At 41.1% G+C, this 26,767-nt stretch overlaps 1 protein-coding gene and 1 long non-coding RNA gene across 2 annotated transcripts in view; both read right to left on the bottom strand.

The window, feature by feature from the left end:
• Window positions 1-26,767, bottom strand: part of heatr5a (HEAT repeat containing 5a) — a 94,058-nt gene that overhangs the window by 5,371 nt on the left and 61,920 nt on the right. The window contains exons 15-38 of the mRNA XM_085392524.1: window positions 16,519-16,688; window positions 16,253-16,416; window positions 15,677-15,782; window positions 13,732-13,922; window positions 12,796-12,955; window positions 11,790-11,979; window positions 11,531-11,700; window positions 8,852-8,878; window positions 7,416-7,560; window positions 6,860-7,042; window positions 6,276-6,515; window positions 6,018-6,196; window positions 5,760-5,828; window positions 5,446-5,625; window positions 4,783-5,017; window positions 4,515-4,619; window positions 4,284-4,418; window positions 3,603-3,730; window positions 3,056-3,203; window positions 1,994-2,167; window positions 1,629-1,730; window positions 1,277-1,360; window positions 677-853; window positions 227-378 (exon numbers count right to left, since the gene is read on the bottom strand). Of these exons, the coding sequence (XP_085248650.1) occupies window positions 227-378; window positions 677-853; window positions 1,277-1,360; window positions 1,629-1,730; window positions 1,994-2,167; window positions 3,056-3,203; window positions 3,603-3,730; window positions 4,284-4,418; window positions 4,515-4,619; window positions 4,783-5,017; window positions 5,446-5,625; window positions 5,760-5,828; window positions 6,018-6,196; window positions 6,276-6,515; window positions 6,860-7,042; window positions 7,416-7,560; window positions 8,852-8,878; window positions 11,531-11,700; window positions 11,790-11,979; window positions 12,796-12,955; window positions 13,732-13,922; window positions 15,677-15,782; window positions 16,253-16,416; window positions 16,519-16,688 (3,614 nt within the window). The remainder of the gene's footprint in view (window positions 1-226; window positions 379-676; window positions 854-1,276; window positions 1,361-1,628; window positions 1,731-1,993; window positions 2,168-3,055; window positions 3,204-3,602; window positions 3,731-4,283; window positions 4,419-4,514; window positions 4,620-4,782; window positions 5,018-5,445; window positions 5,626-5,759; window positions 5,829-6,017; window positions 6,197-6,275; window positions 6,516-6,859; window positions 7,043-7,415; window positions 7,561-8,851; window positions 8,879-11,530; window positions 11,701-11,789; window positions 11,980-12,795; window positions 12,956-13,731; window positions 13,923-15,676; window positions 15,783-16,252; window positions 16,417-16,518; window positions 16,689-26,767) is intronic.
• On the bottom strand, window positions 13,932-14,836 carry LOC146646056 (uncharacterized). Its single transcript, XR_014908945.1, has 2 exons — window positions 14,802-14,836; window positions 13,932-14,723 (listed from the first exon to the last, which is right to left on the bottom strand). It is a non-coding gene; the product is annotated as an uncharacterized LOC146646056 (long non-coding RNA).

The raw sequence follows: 26,767 nt of genomic DNA, 5'->3' as shown, positions 1-26,767 counted from the left end.
AGACCCGAATTAACTTCACGGTGTATTCAGTAAAACTTGAAATTAGTGACTGAGCTCACAAAGTCAACAGGAAAGTGTTTACTAAGGTTAACAGCAAAGGCGCCGAGGGCTATTTTTATATAGACCTCTATACTACCTGAGGTCTTGCAGACACTCTCTGGCTTTTAGAATGTCCATCTTCTAAGAGAGGTCATGGTCAGAATATAGCCTAACTATCAGATATTACCAGAGGGTCTTTGGAGTCTATGCTGGTGGTGAAGCGCTGCAGACAGAGCTTGTGCAGAGGCTCAATGGTACAGACATCAGGACCAGCAGATAGCAGGAAGACGGTCAGAGCGGTGAGGAGGCTGACCTTGTCTACAACACCGCTGGAAGGCCCTGAAATTACACAAAGAAACAATTTCAGGCATTCTCTTCAGTGTTTGGTAGTTTAGCATTTTTCTGCCAGTGGCTGTAATTTTTAATCAGTCAGTGTGGAGTCTACAGTTCTCTCCATCACCTCTCTGGCCATAGGGAGTACTGCTAATGAGGACTTTATTATTAGCACAGAAATACCTTACAGCTTTATTGCATAGTGCCTGTAGGTATATGGGTGGCAAATTGAAGATTTTTTAGAAGCACTTGCTAAAACTACAGAGAGCTGCACGTTTGTAAGTTACATTCACACTGTACGTACCACTGTCCCAAAATGTTAGAAGTGTATTTAGAGCTGATTGCAGCAGCAGGTTCCAGGATCCTCGACATTTCTCTTGTCGGCTCATGGGTGAAGTCAAGACGGACTTCAGAGCCTGAATAGCCGCCTGGATGACCACACTCAGACAAGCCCCACCTGCCGATTCAACTGCTGAAGCACCTGTAAGCAAGTTTAACATCATCATTGATATCAAACATGATCACTGAGTGGACAAAATACTTATACATTTTACTGAAGTCCATTTCTAAACTTGCAGAAACACAATTTATTGTTATTTTCAGCTCTGACGGTTTGGCTTTGAAGGAGAGAAGATGTGCTTATTTAAAAACTGAATGAGATGCTGTTAACGTCCACCCGATTAATCCTGACTCTTTTAGTTTTGTTTTTGGTAAATGTCACTTTTATGTATTTATGTCACTTTTATGTGACAATGTCAGTTTAATTATTTACTTTATGTGTATAAAATGCTCTTGGTATAGACGTTTTTACTTTGTTACTTCACAGTTAGTATAACACCCACCTTAGCCACATTAATAACATAAATTATTTATGGACATTACAGTCTAAATTATTTGTCTTAACCTGTTTGCGCGCTGGGCTGGTGGACCAACTCTCTCAGGACTCCCAGCAGCAAGTAGAGGACAGTGGGGAGAATGGACACACTGCCTACAAAGAGGACAGACAGCCATCAAACCAACAACAGACCAATAAAAGGAGATGCATCGCATGTGTGTCCATTTGCATAGATATTTGGCTAGACAAACTGAAGGATTATGGGTATGCAACCTATGCAGATGTGCTCTCCTCCAAAAAACCAACACACAGCCCAGAGCCCTTCAGTAGTAAGTAGCTAAAACTCAAGGGCTCTAATACAACCATGCCAGTCCCTTTATTGTTGTGTTAGCATGAGAAAATGGGTGATTCATGCTCTCACCTTCAGGAGAGCAGATGGACGGCAGCTCAGAAAGCACACAAAGAGCTGATGCTACCAGACGACAGTCGCTGTCTGTCAGAGTCCACGCTGAGCCTCCAGGACCTAAATGCACACCCCAAAAATACTGATAGGTTTATATGTGCAGACGCTTTTATCTGCAAGAATGAAGGAATGCTATTTTGGAATTTTTTTTAAAAAAAATTTGTTTTTGACAGTAGCTACAAAAATCTTTGTCTTGTGCTTGTCTAGCCAATCATACACCACTGACAGAGAGTATCTGAAATGAAGTTCCCTTGAGTCCTTCCATTTATTTATTTCTTCTCCCTCTCTGCAGCAGCCCTCCCTGTTCCCATCCATCTCCTTACCAATTGGACTAGTTCCAGCCAGTTTGGGGCTCAGCTGTGGGATTTTCCGGACCAGTACACAGAGGCAGAGCTCCAGAGCACCAAAAACCAGTGAGTGACCAGGAACCAAACCACCAGTGTCTCGCCCCTCCCCAAACTCTGGAAGTGTTTCCTTCTCTGCTGCGCCATCATCCACTAAGAAACATTAAAGTTAAATAATATGAAAGGAGCATTTAAATTATTCTGTTTGGCAACAATCTAGATAGGTTCAGACATATACAAACTGGATCTAAAAATTACAGATTACAATTATTAGAACTGTTGAGACCTGATGAGAAAGATTCAATGTAGCTGGAAGTTCCAGAAAAAGATAAAAAGTGAAGCTTGTGTTACGATTTTGTTGAGATCAGAAAGGAATTTTTGCCGTCTGGTTGTAAAAGTGGTTTATTGCTTCCCTTGGTTGAGAAGCTGGTTTTACTCCTCTAAGAGGATTTATTGAACACAAAAGAAATGATACATAAACGAGTGAGGTATCTCACTATTGGAAGCACTTTCTGGCTTGACCACTACTACTATATCTTACTAAGACAGACCAATCATTTCAAGGACACGGGATCCCCTGATCCCCTTTATAACAGCCCCTGAACAAGACCAGGCATTCTCTGTGTGTTTCTTCCACATCCCAAGGAGGGCATCGCTTATTTTAAAGAGAAAACAGAGTGATATATCTCCCCTGTGCAAAGACAGTGACTTTGGCTGGCTGTGGAGCAGACAAGCTAGCTCTACCATCCAGTGCCTGCTGGGCCAGTAAAGAGCAATCAAAATTAGAGACTGGTGCTGGTGTCAGTTCCATGTAATTTATATGTGCGAGACAGACTATTTAAAAGTAGTCAGGGGACCCTGTGTCCTTGAAGTAACTGATCTAACTTACATAGATGTGGTAGTAGTAGAGTCGGTGTGGTTAGTCACACCAGAAAGCGCTTCCCGTACTGAGATACCACGTGAGGTTTCAAAAAGAAGAAGCAGAATAATCTTTTTAGAATCAGAATACTTTATTAATCCCTAAGGAAATTTTGTGTTTACCTTCAGCACTGTGGCGTTTCTCCCTGATGTGCTCATGAGCAGCAGCTACAATTCGCTGCAATAAATCCAACACAGCGAGCTGAACTGATACAGACTCTCTGGTCACCATGAGTCTGTGGAGGACGCTGAGTAGCTCCACGCTCAGAGCCTAAACAGACAAAGAAAGTCAGCACTCGACCAATGCAGTTTATTATTAGGAGTTAAATGAGCTTTGAATGACCCTTTCTAGGTGAGCGCATGCAGAGTGAAGCAGTAAATCATGCAACACAGAGAGAGATGACAGCCATTAATATTAATTGAGGTTTTAGGTTTTTGTTGTGCCAGCTAAAAAAAACAAAACAACAACTATTATTTACACTACCCTATATTGCATTTAACTGTACAGAAGAGTCATAACTTCACGTCATTATTCACTGGGAAATAAATACCGCACATATAGAATTGCCAGTCAAATTCAAACCTGTACAATTTAGTTTGGATTCTAGTGTCGAAAGGCTAATGTTTCAAATCGTGTTTACTGTGAAAACTAGTAAAAGCTGTGCCTCACCTGGTCATTTCCAATCTTTGCTCGGGGCCACGAAACTTCCAGCAGCACCTGCAGAGCTCTCAGACAGGAGGTGATGGTCTCCATCTGGTCCTCTGAATGTGGAGAACAGAGAAACTCCACGCTGATCCCTGAATGCGAGACCAACATGATTGGAGTGAAACTATGGAACAGTCTGAATATGGAATTAAAGCAATGTCCAAACATAAAACTGTTCAAAAAGAGTTATAAAAATATGATCTTCTCGATCTATAAAGAAAAGGAAAATATTTAAATTAAGTGAATGTCTCTATTTAAAAACAAACAAACAAAAAATTCATGATGTGATATTATAGTATATAGTATATCAGAAATCTGTTCACTATTTTTATTACAAATTATATCAGTAAGGAAGCTGACTAAATATTCACTGATAATTTATGGCAAAGGGGTGGGATTAAATAAGTGTATACTTCTTCCCACTCCCTTTCAACATGTAAATTAATCAGAATGTTTTTTTGTATGTAATTTGTATAGTATTTTTTTTCTCTCTTATTTCTTTTCTAAATGTACTTGTATATTGTTCACATGTTGAAATAAATTACCAATCAATCAATCAATCAATCAATCAATCAAAGTCAATACAATAGGACAGAATTTAATACATAAACACATTTTACTCAGCAGTTATAACCAGTTTGTTACCAAGTATGAGGTGCAATCTGTCAGTATTAATGTCTTCCGGACTCTTTGCTCCACCCACAGAGCTTCTGTTTCCCATGGAGGTAGGTGTTGCTGGTCTAGATAGGTTAGCAGGCGCTTCATCTGACATCACGAAACCTGCACACACACGTAAAGTAACAGATACTTTTACATGTATCTGCTTATTGCAATGAAAGAACAGCGGTATTAAGAGTGAGAAGGAGGAATACTAACCTGTGCTGTGGAGCCAGAGGGAGGTGGCATGGAGGATGGGAGCCCAGGACGATGTGTAATGACGTCTTGCTTGGCTGACAGTCTCTGCTGTGTAGAAGGAACCTCCTGCATGAGAAAGAGGGAGAGGAAAAAAATAAAGAAACACCATATCTCTCAAAATAAAATGATCTAATCACAGCTGTGGTCCGGATTACTTTATTAGGGGAGAAAAGCTATCTATACCTGGCCCTATATGAAAAAAAGAAATCAAAACAAGTTTATATCCCACCTGTTGCAGGTAGCTGTGATGAGTACTCCTGTGGGAGGGTCAGTAGTGCATAGTCCTGTAGTGCTGCCAGCCATAGACGGCTCAGTGTCGATAGCTCTGATTGGACCAACTTCAGAAGGCCCGCCCCTCCTGACTCAGAGCCTGAGCTGTCACTGGCCAGAGAGGAGACCGATGGGTCAGCTGGTCTATGAGAGCTTTCTTTTTGTTTGCTCCTCTGAACAGCTACAATGTAAACCTGACAGAAATGAAGAAAACCACAGAAAATTGCAGCAATAATTTAATTTATTTTCTGCAGAAATATTTACGATTGATACACAATACTCATTATCTAGATAATATCTTGCCAAAAACAAGATGTTGGAGACATTTGGTGCTTAGGGCTGTTATTAAAAACCCTATCAAGTCATTCTGCCTAACACGCAACAAGTTGTTATCAGGAGAGTATTGAGGTAAGTGCTATTCGAAACATTATCCCGAGCTGTATCATCAAGAATATTTTAGACACACGAATGGACGTTTGGATTCAAGTCTTTGCGCTACTATTGCTGCAGAAAAAAGCAAAACAAAAAGAGAAGTATTTTTTTCTGCAATAAAACATTTCAATAATGATGTAAGATGACGAGAAGATTAAAAAACGAACGACTAAAAAGGGTAAATACTCACCTCAGCCCAGGCTTTGAGAACAGCCAGTGTCTCCATGGCAGCAGCAGCCTCATTGTACAGCTGGATTGACGCTTCCCTTCCACTCTGGACCTTAGCCAATGAGGAGACAAGGAGCTGGTGGACACGTCGCAGGTCACGGAGGTCACTGACTACACCACTAGCGATCCATGCACTACACACCTGTAGAGGAAAAGGCAGCATTAAAGGTAACACTTTACATCTCTGTTCATTAGCTGACGACCTGCAGGGCAGACAGAATGACCCGAGCAGCGCAGCAGTGAGGATTATGAAAATGATTACTGACAACTGTTCACCTGGCAGGCTTTGGCAGTAATGTCAGGAGGAGCATCAGCGGTGAAGGCGGGTCTGAGAGCAGCTCCAACCTGCAAACACATACAAATTAAAATACTACAGGACTCTGACACAGCAGATTCTGTAGCATCTTTTCAAATAGAAAAAAAGTCAGGATTTTCAGGAGCCCGTTTACCCCTGTGTAATGTCACCTCTTCTTTTAGTAACTTGCTGTTGATGGCAACTAAAATCAACAGTTCAGATGAGTTACTGATCCTTACATTAGCCTGGTACTGCTCCAGGATCACATGACCAGGAAACTCTGGTTCTGGAATGGCTGAGAACTGTCTGATGATAACCAGGAGTGTTTGGAGCCCTGCTAGTCGCAGCTCATCACTGTGATCTGTTGATGCCATAAACGCCATGCGTACCAGGTCGCCAAGATGGAGGACCAGGAAATCTGAGAGAAACGGGTGAGAGATCAACGATGTCTGAGACATCCAGAAACATAAACCGAGCAAATCCCTGTGAGGTCTTACCAGTGGAGTCATGCAGGCGTCGTTCCTGAGCAAGAGGCATGTCAAAGTGAGCTGGGTCGGCAGTCTCGCACTGTGCTATGATGCGACACACACACTCCATGGCGAAACAACGTGTGGCTGAGCGCAGCGCTGTGAATGGGCCACCAGACTCAGACCGGGCTCTGAAGGCAGAGGAGTCATCATCTTTGCCAGGGTCTGCGTCTTCATCCTCCTGTTTCGACTCCAATGGGGCACGACCATCTTTAACACAGATTTTTAACGTCACAGACGCTATCAGTGACCCATTAACTCATAATCACCAGGTATTATCTTAATCCTCAGTAGTTTTCAAACAAACTGCCAGCTTTTTTCCATTCTACACATTCAAAGCAATCATCAATGAAATATTTCTTTTTCAGCTGACCCCTCCCTCCTTTTTTCTGACAGAACCCAGATTCCATAAAATAAAATTCTGTCCTTTAAAAAAATATCTTATTCTTTATATAATTTAAGCCCTTTAACTTTTAGTCTGAAAACAGAAATGTAAACTTGAGCTTTTGGGTACTCAAAGAAACAGCTACAGGCTGCCAACCTCCTGAGCCCACCTGTAGTTGCAGACAGGACATCTTTGCAGAGCTTCAGCCAGTGGGCCAGTTTGCTGCTGGTGGCACTCGCTGCCATCATATGAACCAGAGTCTCTTGAATGTCCTTCCTCAGACTGAAGTCTGACTCCTGGTCCAGCAGAATGAACAGAGCACCTTCGAGACCGACCTCTTTTATAGTGACATCTGCTCAGACAGATCGAAAGGATTAGGTGAGCAAAGATGTAGAAGAGAGGTGCGCTGCAATAAACTGCTCATATGCTACAAACAGAAGCAAGTAACTGTGTGTAAGTGAAATTTAATGATAAAACAAAATCAAGCAAATTTCACTGCACAAAGAGAGCTTCACAAGCAATGAAACACACATCAATAAAAACGTGAGATCAACAGAAGTCAGACAACAACAGTGAGCTGAAGGGCCAGAGAATAAAGTTCATTTATTATCAATCCAAACAAAAAAAAATGGACTGCTAACACTAACAAACTGAAAAATGCAGTCCTGTTAAAAAAGAAGGCTGATAATCATCATAGTTTCCATAAAATGTCTGTTTCTTCTCACCAAGTTGCGTGTTGTCTCGTCTTGGGAGCTCTTTGACCAGAGCAATGGCATGCTCAGAGACCTCCAGCGCTTCCCGCTGGACAAGCTGGCGCAAACACGCCACCACGGCCCGGCGCAAACATAGGAACGAGCTGCACAGGTTTGCCTGAAACACAAACACACAGTTCACACACATAACAACTCTACCTGACACTGTACTTTTTCATCAGGGGAAAGCATGCTGCTAAAGACAGTGTTTCATCCAGGAGTTGTTTCCACCAAATCTTCAAGGTCCGCAGCTGCGGACCTTAAAAACAGCCCATCAATATGGAACAGTATTCTCTCAAATAATAACGTTTACAAGTTCCTAAAACTGAGTTTGAGTGGAATACTTTGTTTTGTTTTTAAAAGTCTGGCTAACAGCACAAAAAACAAAACCGGTATATTTTTGGGTTTAATATTCACATTAAAAATTCTACAATTATAGAATATTGTGCTTTTAATCAAACTTTGTTGTATGAACAAACAAAAACAATCTACAAACTAATAGTAGCAACACTTTCTCCAGAGGAAACACTGTGGGGGATAAAAAAAACAACGGAGGAACTTTTTGTCAGAACTGCACTTGAGGCTGTTAATGTGTTAGCTGAAAAGCAAACAAAGTGAGAGTAGATAGTAAATTAAGAATAAACACTCAAAGAATAAGAAAAAAAACTTAATTAATACTGTAAAACAGGGAAAAAGGTTAAAATTCTGCAAAACAGAAAACTGAGCTGACAGGATTCATTCCAACAGAATGGTGTGTTCATAAGTGACGAGGAGCTGTGTTAAAACAGAGTGTCAGTGACACAGTGACTCTGGGCGATATGGGCATCTTTTTTGAGATCACATTTAAAACTGTTATTTATAACAAATTTCTGAGCTAGCATACCCTGAAAAATACAACTGTAAAAGTAGTACAAATAGGCACTATACAACTACTATACTACTGTGTTAACAGCCTGAGGTGTGTCTAAAAATCTCACTACGCCTTCCTAAGATATGTTCCAATACCTAGCTGATGTATAGATATTTCCACTAACAGTTAAGCAGATGGTGATGTTTGTGGAAAATCAATTTTGTGGTTCTTCCTGGATGCAAAAATGTCAGCTAAGGAAGAACAGCCAAGTCTGAAGCTGCTAATCAGGATCCTGATTAAACAAAGCCACAAAAGCAATCATTTTGTGCTTAAATAAAGAAATAATATAAAAATAATCTAAAATCTTTCCTATCTGTCTAAGTTCTCAGGATATTTATTGTGAAAGGAACTTTGTGTGAAGAGTATTTTTATCGCCCAGACCAAGGTCACAGCAACAGAAAAGTCACAATGAAAAAAAAAAGAAAAAAAAGAGATTACAAAGCTAAAACTGAGAGACAGCAGCTGCGGACCTTGGGGGAAAAAAAAAAAAAGAACCTACCAATACGGAATAATCCAACAAGATCTCCTGTAAGACAGAATGATCAAAAACAACACACACTATAAATCTGGACGAACTCTAATTTCGACACAGCAGAGAAACATGGCAGGAAATGCAGTATGCAGAGATGAAATATGAATCCAGTCGAGTTTGGACAAGTTGTGTCTGTCAAACAGGAAGCATGATGATGTTTAACAACATTTTATCAAAACTGAACCCAACAACCCTATAACAGCCATGACCGTGTATAAAACCTTTTTGTACTCAATGTCCCTCTGCGATTAATAAAGTCTCTCTGATAGAATAGAATAGAGAACAGAATAGAATAATCCTTTAATTGTCCCACAAGGGGAAATTTGGTTGTAACAGCAGCAGAATGAAAAACACATATACAAACAAACAGTACACAGCACACATACACAACATACACATTTTTTTTACACATTTACATCAAGGCCAATAGTTACCAAAAACAGAGTTCTGTATAGTTATTAATATTAAATAAAATTAAATACAGATAAGAGGCCCAGGTTGTAGTGTGAATCGGTTGATAAGATAGTGCAAGTTACAGCACTGATGTAAACATCTATGTTTGTTGGGAGCTATATTGATTGTACAGTCTGACAGCTGCAGGAAGGAAGGACCTGCAGAAATGCTCCTTCATGCATCTAGGAGCATGGATAAAGTCTCTCTCTGAAACACCATATTTTAACATATTTTAATAATAAACATCTAGTGACAAATCAGGAAAAAAAAATCAGAATATTTGTCAAATATTTTGCAATTATTTGTTCTTTTTACCCCGAGTCACCTCAAATGGGCTGGCATTCATCAGCCTATCAGTCCACTGTTTACCTCAGCTGTCAATATGCCGGGTTTTCACATCTATTTACTCTGGAGGAGGGTGTAAAGCTGCATTTGTGAAAGCAATCTGATTTGTGGCGATGACTCAATTAACCTCTTTTTCAAGGTATCCCTTGAAAAAGAGGTTTTTAATCTCAATGGGATCTTCCTAGTTAAATAAAGGTTAATAAATAAATAAATAAACCTCACTTCCGCCCCATGACAGCGACACTGATGGTGTAATTATGTAATCAAACTGTTTATCATAGGGAAAGTGTCATTTTTAGAGCATTTGAGCCCAATGTTAGCTAGTTAGCTTATAAATAGCTGCTACTTTTACACCCAGTACTTTGTCAGCTATCTGGTGATGGGTCGCATGTTTTATCTGTTGACAGTAACTAACTGTGACAATATAGTAGTAATAAATAAGTATGTTTATGCACATTTTCTTATGTTAGAGTCTTGATTTAAGTTCAGGACATGAGGCTTGAGGCGAGAAGGAAGAGGAGGAGATGGAAATGATGCAGGAGAGAGTAGTGGTGGATGAGGCAGATGAAGAGAAGGAAATGATAATGCGAAATACAGTGGTGTAATTATTAAGTGGAAAAAAATCCTAACCTTAATGTTCCTGAGTGAAAAACTGATTGCCCTCTAAACCCAATAACTGGCTGGGCTACCCTGGAGCCAGCAAAAACTGCTATCAAGCCTTTGTGATAACTGGCTTCTAGAGCTGTGGAGGGATTTAGAGCCACTCATCTTTGCAGAACCACTGGAGGGTTTTCGAGCATAAACCCCCTTTTTTTAAAGTCATGCCACAGCATCTCAATTGGATTCAGGTCAAGATTTTGAGTAGGCCAATCCAAAGTTGTCTTTTTGTTTTCCTTAAGCCATTCAGAGGCGGACTTGCTGATGTGTTTTGATTTCATTGTCCTGCTGAGAAACCCAAGTGTGCTTCAACTTGAAATCACTATTTCACACAGGGTAGATTTGGATTTTTTCCCCCTTAACAATAAACACCATTTAGAATCTGCGTTTCATGTTGACGTGTTATTTTTGACTAATATTTACATTTTTTGACGATCTGAAACATTTTAGTGTGACAAACATAAAAAAAATAGTTATTTGTGACTGAGGCTTTACAGAAGTAGAGTTTTAAGCTTTGGTGTTTACAATATCAATGAATAATCATAAGGTGAGGTTTAAAAAATATACCTTCTTTGCCAGAAAATGTGATAAATGTCAACTTTTTTGGTCCTTGTTTTCTTTTGTAAATACAAAAAAAGGTTTCTTGACCAGTGTTTCCCAACCACTATGTGCCGCGAGAAATGAGTAGGTACGCCTAGGAAGATTATCTGGTTCCAACTGATTAGTACTCTAAATCACCAGCGTGAGTAATAGGCAGAACAATTACATTCTCTTCCACTAGAAACCAGTACAACTACCTGCTATAATTAAATAGAATGCCAACTGCCAGTAAAACAGTCATGCTGTGAGTGAGACAACGCGGCAAGTAATAGCAATAGATAAATATTTGAAAAGAATCTGACCTGGGTCCTGGAGAAAATCCTGACCCAGATGAAGGCCCTAGCATGAGTAGTGGCCAGAAGAAAGCAAAAAAGGTATCCTGGGGACAAACCAAAACCAATTCTGCTATGCCTGGTGCATAGTGAAAAATGATCAATATGCTTTTTGTGACCTTTTTGTTTGGTGGTGTGCCGTGTGATTTTTCTAATGTGAAATATGTGGCGTGGCTCCAAAAGGTTGGGAAACACGGTTCTAGTCAGCTTATAGAAAAGAAAAAGCTATAGAAAGCCATGCCTCCTCAGGTGTACTTACACAGAGTGCAGGTACAAGGCTGGTCAGGTTGACGTGTGGAGGTGAGAACATGTGCAGCTGTTGCAAACAGGAAATGGCCCTGGCCTGAACAAGACAGTCTGGACTGTCTTGCATCACTCCACATGCAACCAGACAGCTGGAGCGCAGACCAGACACTGCTGCGCCATTACCTGGAGTCAAAAACACAAATCACTTACACATCCCTAAAACATTCTCTAATTTTGAAACTGTCCTTGGGTATGACAAAGGGGTTCCATACCCTGCAGGTCTGGGCCCAAACAGGTGATCAGGCAATGCAGGCAGCGTCCTAGGCTGTAGTGCACCTCAGGGTGGGTGGGTGGAGTGGAGAGCAGCAGCCGGAGCACGAGAGTGAACGATGGTTCCGCATGGGTTCTATAAAGACCACCTGACAGGTCGACCACCAGAGAAAGACTGTAGAGAGACCAGGTCTGGACACAGAGATACACAAAAGGTATGACCAGCAAGAAGGGAAAAAAAACAAAAAAAACCCCAAAACAAAACAGAAACCTGGTCCAGTCTTAACTTTCTCACCTTAAATCCTTTATACCTTGAGACTTGAACAAATCAAAGGAAGCACCCTTTGCAGAGCAGAAGGAATGCACATCAAGTTGCCTATTAGCCAACCCTTCTCCTGATTTAAGCAACAGTTGGGTGGGGCTTTTGTGCTCACACCTAGAGCTTAGACTTTAGCTTAGCTTGTTATTCTCCGATGTAAACGTGGTTCTTATATCTTTTACATTTGTACATATAGAGTCAAACATACAGATATTCCCCCACTTGTCCCTAAGCAAGTTGCAGATTATACCAGATACTGCACTTAAAGTGTACCTCTAATTCCAAGTCACTTAAAACAAAGTAATGACTTGCCAATCTCATAAACCAATATTTTCTTTACAGGAACATAAAGAACAAATCAAATGTTTAAAATGAGACATTTTACTATTTCATAATAAACATTTGATATTTCCTAACGTCTATTGTAAAAACAATGGGTTTATCAGATTTGCAAGTCATTGCATCTTGGTTTTATTTACACAGCCTGCCGACTTTTTCAGAATTGGGGTTTTAAGTGTTGCAGAAGTGTAAGCAGTAAAGAAATAGTGCAATTTATCTTGAAGGTTCCTGTAATGTGGTTTGGTGGAGAACAGAAGCATAATGAAATAATTTATCAAATGTTTTTCTCAATTTTCTCATTCTGGTATACAGACAGATAGATTTAGAAGTGTGTAAGGGTAAGCGTGTACCTGGACCTCGGGTGAGGTGCTGTCCTGGCTCAAGGTGAACAGGACTCCCAGACAGGTGGACAGGTGTTGAGGTGAGCTGATTCCTCCAGTGTAGCGGTATAGCGCCCCCAGAGCCAGGGCATAGCCACTGCGTGATGCCGCATCTCGAGCAGTCTTCAGCCTGCAGACACGATCAACAAAGTCAGCTGTGATATTAACCAACATTATATTCATGAAAAACGTCCAACTCTATTTGTTCTAGTCTCCAGGGACTGCTTTTAATTCATTTAACACAGCCAATATCCAATGCTAGAGTATGAAAGAAAAACTACAGGTTTTGGTAAGGTACAGGTTAGTGGTCATTTAGTGGCCTATTCTGCTCTTGCATAATTTGAAAAAAAAACCCCAAACAAACAAAAAACATATTTACATTAAACAGGGTCGTACAGGAGATTAACTGAGGTGTTGCACATAGATAAACATTTACTATTGAAGACTGAAAATCATGCAATAAGATCAGTGAAGTCCAGGAACAAAAACGTGAAATTGGGACACTAAAATCCCACAGCTGCAGTTTTCTTTTTTTAAACGACAGACATCAACTGTCATCGTTTCCTGTCTTGAACACAGTGTGATATCTTTGGGTCCAGACTCATAGCCACAGCTATGTGAAATTTGTTTTGAACTATTTCTGGCTTATTATGCAACTTCTGTGTGTTTCAGTATATTTTTGTATCATGACCTACTTTGTTTATGCTGTTGCTCTTTTAAAGAGAGCACAGATCCAGATCAGTTTCCTGGACGTTTTTGCCTTTCCCCTGCATTCTGTGGCAAGAACTCCTAAAAGAACCAACTAACTAAAAAGCTTGAATTTTGACTACTATAACTATTTTCATCAGTGGGATGAAGACAAGTGTAAGAAGTGGTACACAAAGCTATGATTTAACATCTGCCCACCTATCAAAGCAGAGCAGGGAGATAGAGACAGTGAACCCTGGATCTCCAACCACTTGAACCAGTCGGGCTAGACCTTCAGCAGCCAGGCAGCGTAGCAGAGGACTGGTGCTTTCCAGTGCCCCCAACAGGAGCGACAAGGCTGGGGGCCGGATCTCCTCAGGCCCCAGAGAGCCCCGATTGCTACCTTGATGCTGAGGAGAGGTTAGTTATGGTTATTTCGTGATAAAGTCATGAATTGTGAAAGGTTTATGTTTTTCAGAGACTGGAGCAAAGTTATGCTTAAAAAAAATTTGTGATGCACAATTACTTTTTTTTTTTTTTTTTTTTTTTTTGTAAATGGACATCTTGGTGATGTTAAAAAATGAGACTCCTAACAGTCTGTAAAGTAAGTATTGTCTCTCTAAATGTCACTCTCCAGCACGGGTGTCAAACTCCAGGCCTTGAGGGCAGGTTTTAGATGCGTCCTTGATCCCACGCAGCTGATTTAAATGGCTAAATTACCTCCTCAACATGTCTTGAAGTTCTCCAGAGGTCTGGTAATGAACTAATCCTTTGATTCGGGTGTGTTGACCCAGGGTGATATCTAAAACCTACAGGACACCGGCCCTCGAGGCCTGGAGTTTGACACCCCTGCTCTACAGTCTCTTGAATTTTCTACAGAGAGATGCTGTGACCCCTGTGGTTGGCCCTGAGAGCTTTGCCTCAATACCACTCTACCCTGTCTGTGTTGGCAGACCACTCCAGCTTGTGATCCAGTTGAACTCCCAGATACTTGTAAGGATGTGACTATTTCGACATCAGTCCCACCAATGCAGACAGGGTCGGGATCTGTTCCTGCCAAAGTCTACCACCAGCTCCTTTGTTTTGGCCACATTCAGCTGCAGGTGATTCACCTCACACCACCACCTCATGAAGCAATCAATCAGTCCTCTGTACTCCTCTTCCCATCCCATGTCCATACTTCCAATAATGTCTGTGTCGTCAGAGAATTTCTGGAGGAGACAGGTTTCTGTAATATACTTTAAGTCGGCCGTATAGATGGTGACGAGGAAAGGGGACAGAACACTTACCTGGGGTGTTCCTATGTTGCTGTTCAGACTCTCAGACACAGTCTGTAAGATGATCAATGTCACTGCCATGTGGTTCATACAGGGCATTCCAGTTGATGGCTTCCAAAGCCCCACAAAGTGTCTCCCTAGCCCCCTGAGACCACCTCTTCACAGTTTTTACAGTCACTGACGTCCGCTGAACCACTGGCCTATATGCTGCTATGAGCAGTACAAGGTTGTGATCTGACCTGTCCAGTGGAGGGAGGGCAGTGGAGGTGTAGGCATCTCTGACAGTAGTAAAAAAATAGGTCCAGTGTTCTATTGTCTCTTGTGGTGCATTTTACAAACAAACATCTTGTTCTCAAGTTATCGCAATCACCGGATTCTTACAAAAACGTACTCTGACCCTAAGGGGGAATGCACTGAGATTTAAACTTGTCTGAGATTTTTAATAAATGTACCTTGTATTAATTTAAATTGATCAATTTAAAAATCCAAGGCGACTTCCTACTTGAGTTATCACATTCGCAAACTTAGGTGTCCACGCCACCTGCCCATCAACCTTTTAGAACTGAGCGGTAAAAAATCAACAGTAATAGCAAACACAGTTAACCAGCTAACTACACAATATGCATCTTGGTCCTGAGAGTGGTATGCTGATCTCTTGGGTACTATACAATACACATGCGTATTGTATAGTGCACTATTACGGAGCATAGAAAGTGCAGTTTAGTGTGCATCTCATCACTGCCTTGCAAATGCAAGATTGCACATGAAGTGTAAGGATGAGCACAAAAGATTAAAAACAGAATAATGGCAACTGTTCACTTAAACATCAGGGTTTTCATTAATACCGGTTTTCTGGAAGATACACAGGGGTTACGCAGTTGCAGTACCTTGAGCAGACTGCAGAGGGCAGCACAAAGGTGAGTCTGGATAGTCTGCTGGCGTTGACCCTTTAGCTGGTTCACCGTTTCCACAAACTGCTCCAGTATCTTCACCCTGACACACAGGACTCATTATTCTACAGCTTTCTAAGCTTGGCTTAGAAAGCTTATCTATCTGGCAGAGCTGCACCAAACTGTAGCCCTAACTGAGAACAAAAACCTGCATCTCAGATTAGGACCGTGTCCTTCTAAAGAGTACAAACTTGTTGTAATGTTCAAAGAGAAAGCTGTGAGGGTTAAACTATTATAGCTCTCACCCCCTGGGGCAAGTTTTAGACATAACTGTATGTGTTCGTCACTGATGTAGTGGTGCTTATAATGCCAAGACTTTCTTCAAATATAAAGAAAGAAAATAAATAAGAATTGTAAAATGTGCAGAAGTGCTGCCTTTATTGAGGCAGCTTAAATTTTTTTGCTGTGGTTTGTTATTACAACAACATTAAGTATGCAAATGAACAGCTAAATAAATACACAATGTCCTTCTCGTGTCAGTCTGTGCTGGTTAGGCTGTCAGAGGTCGCTTACCTCTGAGCAGAGATTATGTGAGGGAACACGGCTCCAAAGAGATGGATGGAAGTGGTAGCCAGAGCGACAGGGGATGGAAGAGGAGCGGGAGCTTCGTAGCCCCTCTCACACAGACTGAAGGGGTCATTGTCCAATGATCCTCCTCCCACACTGCTACTGTGGAGCTGCAACATAAAAATAAAGCAGTCTTTCTGATTCTAATCCTCAGACTTGTCAAGTTTCTCCCCCTTTGAGCCATCACTGTTAAGAGCTGGGCTGAAGCTCACCTGTTCTTCGATGTATCTGTGGTCAGTGTCATGGAGGGCAGGGCCAGCCAGTGGTAGGTCGTCACAATGACAGAGGGGAGGCAGCAGAGAAAGCTCTGAACATGTCTGATTCAGGTTGTCCTGACCTGACACATCAGACACCAGCTGATTCATCACCAGCCCAAAACTCTCTGTAGTTGGAGAAGAAAACCGACTCACATCAACTACTGCTGCAATCTTTTTTTTTTTTGGCCTGTCCCGTTTGGCTCTTTTGCCATCAGAATTGTTGTCTAAAGGCAAAGAAAGATGCCCAACGGATTTACTTTACCAAACTGACCATCCCAGCCTTGCCGTAATGGTCCATTTGATTCACCTTTTATTGTTTATTTTATTTTCACTTACTGAATACGGGACAGACTTGACTGGGGGAAAGGAGGGGAGAAAGAAAGAGGGAAAGAGAAACAGCTGAGAAGAGGGACGGGGGAGAAGGGCAAAAGACAAAAACCAACAGAACGGGCAGAGAAAAAAAAATGCATATATCAATCACCTGGATCACCTGCTGAGAAAGAAAAAAGAAAGCAAGCAGAAGAGAACAAGAGTAATAGAATAAACAACATCACAATGATATATGGGAATATGACAGTAAATACTAAATGTTAAACATTATTGTGCAGCACATAAGATCGACAGCACACAGTGTGCTTTGAGGTAGGAGCCAAAAAGGGTGTAGTTTGTGGGTGTGATCACCCGTGTGTACACCTGTGAGCATGGACGCGCTTGTTTTTTGTTTTTTAAAAGGTTCCTTCATGTAATAATCTGCTAGAGGGTGTGGGGGGGGCACAGCCCCGTCCTCCAGGGCGTGAAGCAGGTGTGGAGGAGATCAAAACTCCAGACATCCAGAGGCCCCCAGAACACAAAAGACCAAGGAAGACCAACAGAGGGGCAGCTGCGCCACTGTCCCGGAAAGAGCTGAGGAGAGTCCCAGATGAGGGCTCACTCAGCAGCCGCGGAGCAGAAGCCAGGGGGAGTTGCAGTGACGCGCCCGTGAGCTCCGCCGGCAGCCAGCTGCGCCTGAGTGACCGAGCCCCAGGCCGAGAGGCCGGGGGCACCCCACCTCCGAAGTGGCCCGAGCGAGCCCCAGGCTCCAGGCCCCGATAAGCGGCCGCCAAGGAGTGAGCCAGTGTGTACCTGGACGCCCATCCCCGGACTCAAAGAACCACCAGGTGGTGTTTCCCTTTTCCCTGCGGTGGGGGGAGGCAGACCGCCCCGACTCCGCAGCAGCAGGTTGTCCTGACCTGACACATCAGACACCAGCTGATTCATCACCAGCCCAAAACTCTCTGTAGTTGGAGAAGAAAACCGACTCACATCAACTACTGCTGCAATCTTTAGCTACCCATTAGTGTCTACAGGAACTGTTAGATATTGAAGTTCTGCAGATATGTGAAGTGACAATAAACACTGGACAGTGTGTCTATAAACACTGTCCAGGTACTCTGTTTTCTCATTTTTGCCAAACTTTTACCTTCAGTAATCAGAGCTCAAAGGTTCAGCTTCAAAGTAAAAATTGCACCTTTGAAGGAAACCTCCATTTACAGTTCCAGAACACCAAAAAACAATATTCCTGAAGATATTCCTTCACCTTTACCAGATACATTCAGTGGGGCAATTTAGAATAATGCTGCAATGGCAAAAATGAGCAGATGTGAGTGGAACGTTATGTCGGTAATATAACAATATGCTGTTGTTGTTTTTAAGACACTACCAGCCAACTCATTTGAATTCTAACAATCCCTGTTCCCCAAAAAGTTGGGACATAAATAAAAACAGAATGTAATGATTTGCAATATTTTATTCACAACAGAACATAGAAAACGTATCAAATGTTTTAACTGTGAAAAGAAAAAAAAAACAACCCCAAAGTAATGTAACTTTGAATTTGATGACAGCAACATGTGTCAAAAAAAAAAGTTGGAACAGTGTCACTGTGCCCAGTGATAAACCACTGGGGCATAAACATCTGGAAACGGATGAGACCAGCTGCTAGACTTTTGGGAGAAAAATGTTGCCCCCATTCTTGACTGACAGAGGATTCTAACTGATCAATAGTCCCGAGTCCTGTTTATTATATTATTTATTTCAAAATGTTCCAGATGTTTATAACTGGTCAAACATCTGTACTACAGGCAGGCATCTCTTCAGACTCTGTGAATCTTTAAATATTATGAGCTTTATTATGCTGTAATCTTTTGCTACCCATCACTGTCTACAGGAGGTTATACAGATATGTGACCCAAGTTTTTGCAATTTTGCATCGAGGAACATTCCAATGAAATTATTCAAGATTTGTAGATTTCTCAGTTTAAACATTTGAAATGTTTTCTATTGCATCCTCTTTCTTTTTTTCTTTTTTTTTAAATTAACATTTTACAAAGTAGGGACTGTTTTCCAACATGGGATTGTGAGAGCAGAACAAATAAATGTGTCAAAGACAAGCAGATCAAAAGGAACAAATAATGTACTAACAAAAATAAGTAAGTAAGCACACTTTTTATGCTTGTGTTTCTCAGAGTTTAGGGTACATAAGTTACCATGAAAGAAGAATCTATATGTTTTTGATATACAGGTGAATCCTTAGGAGTTGCTCACAACTGGTCCTGAAGACGGTGACTCAGGTGGAAAGCTGGATGTATTCAGCTGGGAGTTGCGTTACTAAAAACTAATATGAACCTGAAATCTGTGTGTAATGGCTGAGCTATTGGATGTCTAGAACAACATAAATCACTTATTGGATTATGAACTGTCTGTCTGTTAACATATTTATCTGAACCTAATATTATGAAATTGAGAAAGTAAATGAAAAGATCTGCTAAAACTAGAAAAAGTTGCATTTCCTGCAAAAATGCAGTGTGAATGCCATGTAGTGGAGTCTGCTGAAAACAGCTGAAAAGCGGTGTAGAAGCAGAAGTGCTTGCTGAAGATGGCTGTATATGTGAAAGGATACACTGAAGAGTGTCAAGAAAACAGAGTGCATGCAAGAGGGGAAGATGTGTGGCAACCGTCACAGGTAGGATTCGAACGTTTGTCACCGGGTCTCACGGCAGCTGCTCAACCAACTGAGCCTAACGAGTTCTAGTCCCAAACAAAGATATGATGAGAGAAAAAATGTGCACTGTGGAGCAAAGCTGAAATTTGCTGAAAAGAGGTGAAGAAGCAGAACTTTGTGCTGAAAACAAGTGAAAAAGCTGAAGTTTTAGCTGAAAAGGGGTAAAGGAGCTGAAATTATTGCTGAAAAGAGCTGAAAAACTGAAATTTGTGCTGAAAAGAGGTGAAGAAGCTGACAATTCTGCTAAAAAGTGCAGAAGAGGCTGAAATTTGTGTTGAAAAGAGTTGAAAGTCTAAAATTTCTACTGAAAAGAGCTTAAGAATCTTGGATTTGTGCTAAAAAGAGCTGAAAAAACTGAAAATTGTGCTGAAAAGAGTTAAAACAGTTGAACCGTTTACTGAAGAAAATGTTGCCATAAGCAGTATTTGAACCCGGCCCTCCTGCTCTGAGAACGGCAGCTTATCTCACTGAGCTAAGACATGGCTCAGCCCGGCAAGCTAAACTTGTGATCACACTGATAATGTGCTCCCTGTCAGCAAAAATCAGCCAAAAAAAAAAAAAAAAAAAATGGCATAAAAGCTTAATATCTCAAAAAGTATAAAAGTTATGAGCACCAAAAGACATAGCAGGCATTAGCAGAAGGAGCAGAACAGTTTAAAGTTTGAATGGTGAAAATCGGCTGAAAACTGAGGGAGTAGTTAACCAGCAAAGGTCGGAGCAACTAGAATAAGGTAGAAGAATAAAGAACTAGAAAAAATTGCATTTCCTGCGAAAATGCTGTGTGGATGCCTTACGCTGAAGATTTCTGCTGAAAAAAGCAGAAAAAGTTGAAAAAACAAAAAACATTGCCCTGAGCGAGATTCGAACCTGGCCTTTCTGATCTATAGGCGGCGTCTCACCTTACTGGACCAAACTGATTCTTACAAAGAAGAGGTGGAGAGACTGACAATTCTGGTGAAATTAGCAGAAGCTGCTTAGTATTGTGCTAATAAGAGGTGAAAAGGCTAAACATTTAGCAGAAAAGAGGTGAATCAGAAGAAGTTCTGCTGAAAAGAGGTAAAGAAGCAAAAAGATGAGTTGAAAAGAGGTGTAGAAGTGCTTGCTGAAGATGGCTGTATGTGTAATGACACACTGGAGAGTGTCAAGAAAGCAGAGCGCATGCAAGCAGGGAACATGTGTAGCAACTGTCACAGGTAGGATTCGAAACTCTGCCCCCGGGTCTCACGGCAGCTGCCCTACCCTCTGAGCCAAATGAGTTCTGGTCTCAAGCAAATATATGATGAGAGAGAAAATGTGCACTGTGGAGCAGAAGCTCAAATTAGCAGAAAAGAGGTGAAGAGGAAGAACTTTGTTGTGAAATGAGGTAAAGAAACTGAAATTTGTGCTTAAAACAAGTGAAAAAGCTGAACTCTGAAATCCTGCTAAAACAGTAGTAGAGGCTGATATTTTTCAGCTACTCACTGAGCCAAACTGGTTCTCACGTAACTGAAAAAAGGTGGAAAAGCTTAAAATTCTAATGAAAACAGCAGAAGAGGCTAAGTGCACTGTGGAGCAGGAGCTCTAATTAGCAGAAAAGAGGTGAAGAGGAATAATTTCTGCTGAAAAGAGGTAAAGAAGCAAAAAGCCGAGTTGAAAAGAAGTGTAGAAGCAGAAGTGCTTGCTGAAGATGGCTGTATGTGTAATGACACACTGGAGAGTGTCAAGAAAGCAGAGCGCATGCAAGCAGTGAACATGTGTAGCAGCTGTCACAGGTAGGATTCGAACCTCTGCCACCGGGTCTCACGACAGATGCCCTACCCTCTGAGCCAAATGAGTTCTGGTCACAAGCAAAGATATGATGAGAGGGAAAATGTGCACTGTGGAGCAGCAGCTCAAATTAGCAGAAAAGAGGTGAAGAGGAAGAACTTTGTTGTGAAATGAGGTAAAGAAACTGAAATTTGTGCTTAAAACAAGTGAAAAAGCTGAACTCTGAAATCCTGCTAAAACAGCAGAAGAGGCTGATATTTTTCAGCTACTCATTGAGCCAAACTGGTTCTCACGTAACTGAAAAAAGGTGGAAAAGCTTAAAATTCTAATGAAAACAGCAGAAGAGGCTGAGTGCACTGTGGAACAGAAGCTCAAATTAGCAGAAAAGAGGTGAAAACAGCAGAAGAGGGTGAGATTTGTGCTGATAAGAGGTGAAACTGCGGAACCAATCAGAGGTACTGCTTCTGTCTGCTTCATCAGGCTGTGTACTTGTATGTATTTCTGCCATAGACTGTTAACCAGAATCTGAGGTCCATATTAGAAAAGCTGCTAAAATCATTAAACTTTGCAGAATTGTAATAAATTATCAATATGAATTACCGGTCTGTGATAGTGTATAAATTTGTAGTTAAAAAAAAAACATGTGGGCCAAGGTGGAATCGAACCCACGACCTCTGGTCTGAAGAGCGGTGTCATTACCAATCGCGCCACCTCTAAGGGGGCGGGCGCTTTGAAAAAAAGGGTGATGAGGAGTCAGAATTAGATCGCGGTGAGACGCGAAAAACGCCGTTTTTTGGAGTTACAAAACGTCGTGTAACTCAAAAACTAGGTGGGATAGAAGCATAATTCTTGCACTGGGTGAATCAGCGGACTTTGGTGTACTTTGACTGCGATTTACATAGCTCTTTGTATCTCCGTCGCGGAGATATGACGAGAGAAGAAACGGCTTCATTTTCGGAATTTGAAAAATGAGAGGAGGACAGATTTCCACCCCTCAAACAAGTCTAACTCATCTCAGAACGGTAATAGGTGAGAAAATAATTCTTGAATTGTGAGTGTCAGGAGTGTCTGAAGATATACAGGGACAAGCCTCATGTCTTAACTTTGCTTCGTTAAGGAGATATGACGATTTGAAAATGCCTTCAGTTTCAGTATTTCAGCTCTGAGTTTCACAACCTCCCCATAGACTTTGAATGGGGAGTTTTTAGACCATGTGTCACTTCGAGGCAAATTGTGAAAAAAACGTAACTCTCACAATAATTATAGTGACACTGTCTTAAAGCCAGCAAAAATACCTACGTTTTGATGTATAATTTGTGGAAGTTGAGTGGAAATTGAGCGAGTAGCAAGGAGTTGTTCAGACATGAAGAGAAAATTCAGAACGGACGAGTGTGCAGTGGGAGTTAATTGCATAGCAACCATAGCAACACATGTATTTTCTGAAAAATCACAAAGTTGTAACTGAAAACTTAAAGAGTCATTACATGAAAACGGTAACAGATATGAAAAAGCTGAATCACACAGGAATAGCCCAATCATCTGAGAACGTTTTAAAGTTTGAATGGAGTTTCTAGGTGAAAGTATGAGGAAGTAGTTAAGTTTCAAAGACAAGCAAGTTTTAGCAGAATTGTAGAAGTTTCCCATTCATTTCAATGGGACAAATTAAAGGAAAAAAGTGTAATATTTTAAAAAGTATAATAGTAATAAGTACCAAAAGATATAGCAGTCGAAAGCAGAAATAGCAGAACAGTTTAGAGTTTGAATGGTAAAAATCGGCTGAAAACTGAGGGAGTAGTTAAGCGGCAAAGAAACGGAGCAACTAGAATAATAAAGGATAAAGAACTAGAAAAAATTGCATTTCCTGCGAAAATGCTGTGTGGATGCCTTACGCTGAAGATTTCTGCTGAAAAAAGCAGAAAAAGTTGAAAAAACAAAAAACATTGCCCTGAGCGAGATTCGAACCTGGCCTTTCTGATCTATAGGCGGCGTCTCACCTTACTGGACCAAACTGATTCTTACAAAGAAGAGGTGGAGAGACTGACAATTCTGGTGAAATTAGCAGAAGCTGCTTAGTATTGTGCTAATAAGAGGTGAAAAGGCTAAACATTTAGCAGAAAAGAGGTGAATCAGAAGAAGTTCTGCTGAAAAGAGGTAAAGAAGCAAAAAGATGAGTTGAAAAGAGGTGTAGAAGTGCTTGCTGAAGATGGCTGTATGTGTAATGACACACTGGAGAGTGTCAAGAAAGCAGAGCGCATGCAAGCAGGGAACATGTGTAGCAACTGTCACAGGTAGGATTCGAAACTCTGCCCCCGGGTCTCACGGCAGCTGCCCTACCCTCTGAGCCAAATGAGTTCTGGTCTCAAGCAAATATATGATGAGAGAGAAAATGTGCACTGTGGAGCAGAAGCTCAAATTAGCAGAAAAGAGGTGAAGAGGAAGAACTTTGTTGTGAAATGAGGTAAAGAAACTGAAATTTGTGCTTAAAACAAGTGAAAAAGCTGAACTCTGAAATCCTGCTAAAACAGTAGTAGAGGCTGATATTTTTCAGCTACTCACTGAGCCAAACTGGTTCTCACGTAACTGAAAAAAGGTGGAAAAGCTTAAAATTCTAATGAAAACAGCAGAAGAGGCTAAGTGCACTGTGGAGCAGGAGCTCTAATTAGCAGAAAAGAGGTGAAGAGGAATAATTTCTGCTGAAAAGAGGTAAAGAAGCAAAAAGCCGAGTTGAAAAGAAGTGTAGAAGCAGAAGTGCTTGCTGAAGATGGCTGTATGTGTAATGACACACTGGAGAGTGTCAAGAAAGCAGAGCGCATGCAAGCAGTGAACATGTGTAGCAGCTGTCACAGGTAGGATTCGAACCTCTGCCACCGGGTCTCACGACAGATGCCCTACCCTCTGAGCCAAATGAGTTCTGGTCACAAGCAAAGATATGATGAGAGGGAAAATGTGCACTGTGGAGCAGCAGCTCAAATTAGCAGAAAAGAGGTGAAGAGGAAGAACTTTGTTGTGAAATGAGGTAAAGAAACTGAAATTTGTGCTTAAAACAAGTGAAAAAGCTGAACTCTGAAATCCTGCTAAAACAGCAGAAGAGGCTGATATTTTTCAGCTACTCATTGAGCCAAACTGGTTCTCACGTAACTGAAAAAAGGTGGAAAAGCTTAAAATTCTAATGAAAACAGCAGAAGAGGCTGAGTGCACTGTGGAACAGAAGCTCAAATTAGCAGAAAAGAGGTGAAAACAGCAGAAGAGGGTGAGATTTGTGCTGATAAGAGGTGAAACTGCGGAACCAATCAGAGGTACTGCTTCTGTCTGCTTCATCAGGCTGTGTACTTGTATGTATTTCTGCCATAGACTGTTAACCAGAATCTGAGGTCCATATTAGAAAAGCTGCTAAAATCATTAAACTTTGCAGAATTGTAATAAATTATCAATATGAATTACCGGTCTGTGATAGTGTATAAATTTGTAGTTAAAAAAAAAACATGTGGGCCAAGGTGGAATCGAACCCACGACCTCTGGTCTGAAGAGCGGTGTCATTACCAATCGCGCCACCTCTAAGGGGGCGGGCGCTTTGAAAAAAAGGGTGATGAGGAGTCAGAATTAGATCGCGGTGAGACGCGAAAAACGCCGTTTTTTGGAGTTACAAAACGTCGTGTAACTCAAAAACTAGGTGGGATAGAAGCATAATTCTTGCACTGGGTGAATCAGCGGACTTTGGTGTACTTTGACTGCGATTTACATAGCTCTTTGTATCTCCGTCGCGGAGATATGACGAGAGAAGAAACGGCTTCATTTTCGGAATTTGAAAAATGAGAGGAGGACAGATTTCCACCCCTCAAACAAGTCTAACTCATCTCAGAACGGTAATAGGTGAGAAAATAATTCTTGAATTGTGAGTGTCAGGAGTGTCTGAAGATATACAGGGACAAGCCTCATGTCTTAACTTTGCTTCGTTAAGGAGATATGACGATTTGAAAATGCCTTCAGTTTCAGTATTTCAGCTCTGAGTTTCACAACCTCCCCATAGACTTTGAATGGGGAGTTTTTAGACCATGTGTCACTTCGAGGCAAATTGTGAAAAAAACGTAACTCTCACAATAATTATAGTGACACTGTCTTAAAGCCAGCAAAAATACCTACGTTTTGATGTATAATTTGTGGAAGTTGAGTGGAAATTGAGCGAGTAGCAAGGAGTTGTTCAGACATGAAGAGAAAATTCAGAACGGACGAGTGTGCAGTGGGAGTTAATTGCATAGCAACCATAGCAACACATGTATTTTCTGAAAAATCACAAAGTTGTAACTGAAAACTTAAAGAGTCATTACATGAAAACGGTAACAGATATGAAAAAGCTGAATCACACAGGAATAGCCCAATCATCTGAGAACGTTTTAAAGTTTGAATGGAGTTTCTAGGTGAAAGTATGAGGAAGTAGTTAAGTTTCAAAGACAAGCAAGTTTTAGCAGAATTGTAGAAGTTTCCCATTCATTTCAATGGGACAAATTAAAGGAAAAAAGTGTAATATTTTAAAAAGTATAATAGTAATAAGTACCAAAAGATATAGCAGTCGAAAGCAGAAATAGCAGAACAGTTTAGAGTTTGAATGGTAAAAATCGGCTGAAAACTGAGGGAGTAGTTAAGCGGCAAAGAAACGGAGCAACTAGAATAATAAAGGATAAAGAATAAAGAGAAACAGGATCTCAATAGTGTGGATGCCTACGGCATCCACCCAATAAAGAGAAACAGGATCTCAATAGTGTGGATGCCTACGGCATCCACCCAACTAGAAAAAGTTGTATTTCCTGCGAAAATGCAGTGTAGTGGAATCTGAAAAGAGAGAAGGAGAACTATGTGCTAAAAACACTGTGTTGAAGCTGCACTCTGCTGAAAACTGCTTTATTTGAAAGGGTACACTGAAGAGTGTCAAGAAAGCAGGGAGAGTGAGAGGAGGGAAGATGTACGGCGAGGACCACAGGTAGGATTTGAAGCTGAGCCAAACTGGTTCTCAGGTGACTGAAAAGAGATGAAACTGAAAATTGTCTTGAAAAGAGGTGAAGATGCTGAAAATTCTGCTGAAAAGAGGTGAACTTTTTGAACTTTCTGCTGTAAAGAGATGAAGAAACAGAAAACTGTTCGGAAATGAGGTAAAGAAACTGAAAATGTTGCTGAAAACAGGTCAAGAAGCTAAAAATTCTGCTGAATAGACATGAATCAGCAGAATTTCTGCTGAAAAGAGGCGAAGAAGCTAAAATTTGTGTTGAAAAGAGTTAAAAAAAGTTTAACTGTTTATTGAAATTTTTTTTGTCATAAGTGGGATTTGAACCCGGGTCTCCAGCTCTGAGAACGGCTGTTCATCTCACTGAGCTAAAACACAGCTCACCCTGGCGGGCAAAACCAGTGATCACACTTGTAATGTGG

The sequence above is a fragment of the Rhamphochromis longiceps genome, linkage group LG19 (assembly GCF_057381845.1).
Source record: "Rhamphochromis longiceps isolate RC_006_pf linkage group LG19, R_longiceps_female_GT1.1, whole genome shotgun sequence".
Classification (NCBI taxonomy): Eukaryota; Metazoa; Chordata; class Actinopteri; order Cichliformes; family Cichlidae; genus Rhamphochromis; species Rhamphochromis longiceps.
The sequence above is the reverse complement of the archived record's forward strand: the minus strand, read 5'-3'. Positions and strand labels throughout refer to the sequence as shown.